This window comes from Typha latifolia, unplaced genomic scaffold (assembly GCF_019914945.1).
Source record: "Typha latifolia isolate L0001 unplaced genomic scaffold, TyphaL0001v2 contig_78, whole genome shotgun sequence".
Lineage (NCBI taxonomy): Eukaryota > Viridiplantae > Streptophyta > Magnoliopsida > Poales > Typhaceae > Typha > Typha latifolia.
In genome coordinates, this window is record NW_027330523.1 from 1,213 (window position 1) to 6,091 (window position 4,879).

The following is a 4,879-nucleotide window of genomic DNA, read 5'->3' on the forward strand; positions in this document are numbered from 1 at the left end:
GTGGGACCCTTGTGAAAAATTCCATGGACCTAAATTAGTGCCCCACTAGTAGACAAATGCGAGCGAAATAATTTTATTAGTCAAATATGCTATCCTAATGCCACTTTGCTATCTCTAATTTTATTTATTAAGCCGTCCTAATCCGCGTGAAGTAGAGAATGGCATGGTCGTAAATAACGTAGGAGAGAAGGGCAAAGGATAAGCGGACCTTATCCGGATGGACGCCAGCGTGGTCGGGCAGCCGCGTGCAGTTGCTGTCACGCTCGAGTCGTCGCGGTTTAAAGGAGGGGGGACGACGGAAGCGTGTTCCAGCTGTCATAACGGAACACCATCCCCTCCCCCCCAAACCCCAAAATGGTAAATTATTCGACTGCAGAATAATGACTTCACTATCTACCACGTCATCTTAAGACGAGTTATCCACTAATTTAACCCTCAGAGCTGACGCGTCGCTAGTCGCTTCAAATATATAGAAAAAGAGTCAAAAGAGAGAACGAAGAGAGAAGCCGCGAAGTTCAAAAGACGCAAATCTCCAAGCATTTTCCGAATCCCTTTGCAAAAAAAAAAAAAGAAGAAAAGAAAACGAGAAGAAGACTTCTTCTCAAATCTTCAATTTTTTTTTCTTACTCTTCTCGTCTCAGCAGCCCCTTGAGGTATAGCTTTTGCTGTCAGTGCTCGTTCTTGCTGACTTCTCCGTTCCATTTGGTTTGAGGTGTTTATTTTTTTTTTTCCATAATTTTTTTTCTTGGTAGTTTTGGTTCCCATTCTTGCTTATTATTGAAAGAAGCTCAGTTAGATTTTTCACCTTATTTTTGTGATGCTCACTCTAAAGTTCTTTTTTTTTTCTTTCTCCTTTTCCTTTGTCATATTAGACTACTTGTTGAAATTGTTCATTGAAAGTTCTAGGATTTGATATGTATGTTAAATCCTAAATAAATTTTGCGACTCGAAAGAAGGGTTTTGATTTGCTATGATTGCTCCGTATTTGGTAGCATTAGAGTCTAAGATGAGTGTTCACCCTTGCGGAGAGAGTAGACAGGGTAGAGCAAGCTGTATAAAGCGTTACATCCATTAATTTGATATCTGTAATCTTGTAAAGAGAGGTGCAGGGCTTGCATAAGAGGAATTCTTTATGGTCTTGGCCATAAAAGATTAGCTAGTGACTGTTTAAGGACCAGAAAAGATTGGATTACTACTTTAGTTTATAGATTCTTTTGACTTTACTATATTTTGCAAGAAAGAGCAGTAGAGGGGTTAAACACTACATACAGAGAGATAGGCAGTATTCCTTGCAAGTTATGATTCGTCGGATGTGACAAATCTCGTGAAAGTTGTAACCGACGTTTAAATGGCCATAATAGAAAGTAAGTTTCTTAGTAATGTGCTTTCCCAAACTGCTTTTCATTCTATTATCTCAATAAATTCATGTTTAGTTGAAGGTTTCTCTCTTGCAATAGTATGCATATCTCATTTTTTGCCCATTCATCGTATATGCTTACCTCCTATTCTCTACTTATTGGAAACTTGGAGCTTTTGTGTTAGTTTCCACTCGACATAAATTTGTAGGTATTGAGTTTCCTGTACTGTGATTTCAGAATCACAACTTTACAAATTGTTCTTCTTTCTTCGTCTGAGGAAAAATTTTCATCTTTTAAGCGCTTGAATCATGTTTGGTTGTTGGAAAGATGGGTTGAGACACTAAGTTATTACTTGTCCAATTTGTTATCAATATTACTTGCATATTCTGAAAAGAACAAACTATTACTTAAACATATTCATGGATGCTTCTGCATCTGTGGTAGATCACATGATAAATTAAGTTTTCTTTTTCCTCTTTCCCTCGTGCTTAAGATGAGGTAAAACTCAGATTGAGATCTTCAGTCTCTAATATCTTCATTCGTTCTGTTTTTGCAGGATTCCAATTTAAAGAAGTAAGGTCGGATGAGGTTTGAGATATAGAAATATATATTTTTCTCTGAAAGGATTTTTCTATAGGATTTGGTGGACTCATAGGTACTTGATATGTGTTCTGACAATGTATCTGATTTCAACTGTGCTGTTAAGCCACTTCCCCATGCAATGACTGTTCCTGGAATTGCAACTGACATTGATGGAGGTACATGTAGTGATGAGGATCCAAATGGTTCGACACCAGTTGCTCCGGATCGAAAAGTAATTGTTTCAAATTTCCTTCCAGTGAATTGTTTGAAGGATCAAATTACTGGGCAATGGTCTTTCACAATGGATGAGGATTCACTTCTGCTGCAACTGAAGGACGGCTTTTCTTCTGACAGCGAAGTAATTTATGTTGGTAATCTGAAGGTTGATGTAGAACCTGGTGAGCAAGAAGAAGTTGCTCAGAAGCTCCTAAAGGAACATAGGTGCATACCCACGTTTCTCTCATCTGACCTCCAAAAGAAGTTTTATCATGGCTTCTGTAAGCAGAAGTTGTGGCCTCTTTTTCATTACATGCTTCCCAATTGCCTTGAAAAAGGTGTCCTCTTCGATCGCTCTCTGTTTCAAGCTTATGTTTGTGCTAATAAAATGTTTGCTGACAAGGTTATGGAAGCAATAAACTCAGATGATGACTACGTATGGATTCATGATTATCACCTCATGCTTCTTCCGACTTTTCTAAGGAAACGATTGAACCTGATTAAGCTTGGTTTCTTTCTCCATAGTCCGTTTCCCTCTTCAGAGATCTTTAGGACTCTGCCAGTTAGAGATGTAATCCTAAAGGCATTGCTTAACGCCGACCTAATTGGTTTTCAGACTTTTGATTATGCTCGTCACTTTCTTTCTTGCTGCAGCAGGATGTTAGGACTGAAATATGAATCTAAACGTGGTTATATTTGTCTTGAGTACTTTGGTCGCACAGTGAGCATCAAGATTCTTCCTGTGGGTGTTCACTTAGGCCGGCTTGAATCTGTACTAAAGTTACCTGATACAGTCACCAAGGTCCAAGAAATCGAGCAACAATTCAAGGGGAGAATGTTGCTGCTGAGTGTGGATGACATGGATATCTTCAAAGGCATCAGTCTTAAACTGCTAGGACTAGAGCTTCTATTGGAGAGAAATCCCAAGTTGAGAGGAAAAATAGTCCTCGTGCAAATTGTCAATCCAGCAAGAAGTACTGGGAAGGATGTGAAGGAGGCAGAAGATGAAGCAACTTCTGTAGCTGAAAGAATCAACCTTAAGTATGCTGTTGCTAGTTACAACCCTGTTGTGCTTGTCCAGAAATCTGTACCTTTCTATGAAAAAGTTGCTTACTACACAGCAGCTGAATGTTGCATCGTCAATGCTGTTAGGGATGGCATGAACTTAGTTCCATACGAGTATATAGTATGCAGGCAGGGAAATAAGGAGATTGATAGATGTAGAGGTACCGATAGGCAGTCTATTCATACAAGCACAATTATAGTGTCTGAGTTTGTAGGTTGCTCCCCATCTCTTAGTGGAGCTTTTAGAGTTAATCCTTGGAGTGTTGAAGATGTTACTGATGCTTTACATCAAGCAATTGATTTGACAGAATCTGAGAGGCAATTGCGTCATGAAAAGCATTATCGCTATGTTAGTTCCCACCATGTTGCTTACTGGGCGCACAGCTTTGCCCAAGATCTCAAGAGAGCATGCAAGGATCACTACAGCCGAAGGTGTTGGGCCATTGGGCTTGGTCTAAGTTTCAGAGTTATTGCACTTTCTCCTGGTTTTAGAAAATTGTCTGCAGATCACATTGTTTCCTCTTACAAAAAAGCGAGCAGAAGGGCAATATTTCTGGACTATGATGGCACCCTCATGCCTGATGCATCTATTAATAAAACTCCAAGTGCAGAAATCATTTCTGTACTAAATAGCTTGTGCAGCGATCCAAAGAGCACCATCTTTATTGTAAGCGGGCGGGGACGGACTTCTCTTGGTGAGTGGTTTGCCTCGTGTCAGGCCCTTGGTGTTGCTGCTGAGCATGGCTATTTCATCAGGTATCCCTCACTTTTACAATCTTTCTATCATCTGATCTACCTTCTAGCAATTTCCTGGAATGTTAAGCTAAATTGTTTTATTTTCTTCTCATAGATGGAATAAAGTATCTGAGTGGGAAACTAGTTCAGTCATTGTTAACTCTAGGTGGAAGAGGATTGCAGAACCTGTTTTGAAATTATATACTGAGACAACAGATGGTTCCTCTATAGAAGTAAAGGAGAGTGCACTGGTATGGCACCATCAGTATGCAGACCATGATTTTGGTTCCTGCCAGGCTAAGGAATTAGTGGATCACCTTGAGAGTGTGCTTGCTAATGAGCCAGTGGTAGTTAAAAGGGGTCAGCATATTGTGGAAGTTAAACCTCAGGTAGGTATGCTGTCTTGCCCTGTGGCATTTGTTTAATGTGCTTATTATGTCATATCTTGCCTATTGTTGCCAGTAAAATCTAACAAGATAAAAGATCATGCTCAGGGTGTCAGTAAGGGGGTTGCTTCGGAGACGCTCATTAGGACATTGGCTCGTAATGGAAGAGCGCCAGATTTTGTGATGTGCATTGGTGATGATCAATCTGATGAGGACATGTTTGAAAGCATTAATAATATAGCATCTAGTAGCCTACTTCCTACACTTCCTGATGTCTTCGCATGCACCGTCGGCCAAAAGCCCAGCAAAGCCAAGTACTATGTAAACGATACCACTGAAGTAATCAGGTTATTGAAACACATTGCTGCCTTCTCAGGTCAGAATTCAGAAGGATAAGGTTACCTGCAGTCATGTTTCCTTTGAAGAGCGACTTGATGTGGTTGAATGAGCCTATGGTAGAGTTGCTGCCTTTGTCAGGTGTCGTTAAATCTGTACATTCTGATTAGTCAACTTCTGTTATTGCACATCATGGTATTC

The 4,879-nt window shown here is 40.0% G+C and overlaps 1 protein-coding gene across 2 annotated transcripts; it reads left to right on the plus strand.

Moving 5' to 3' along the window:
- Window positions 1-491: 491 nt before the first annotated feature.
- LOC140802670 (probable alpha,alpha-trehalose-phosphate synthase [UDP-forming] 9) lies at window positions 492-4,879 on the plus strand. 2 transcript variants are annotated; one of them, XM_073158222.1, is made up of 5 exons: window positions 515-653; window positions 1,915-2,116; window positions 2,198-3,977; window positions 4,072-4,345; window positions 4,451-4,879. In XM_073158222.1, the coding sequence occupies exons 2-5, from the start codon at window positions 2,023-2,025 to the stop codon at window positions 4,736-4,738; spliced, it is 2,436 nt and encodes an 811-aa protein (XP_073014323.1). In that variant the 5' UTR covers window positions 515-653; window positions 1,915-2,022; the 3' UTR covers window positions 4,739-4,879. The 2 variants fall into 2 exon arrangements, with proteins under 2 accessions (XP_073014324.1, XP_073014323.1); XM_073158223.1 differs by having other exon boundaries at window positions 492-653; window positions 1,915-3,977; window positions 4,072-4,349; window positions 4,451-4,590.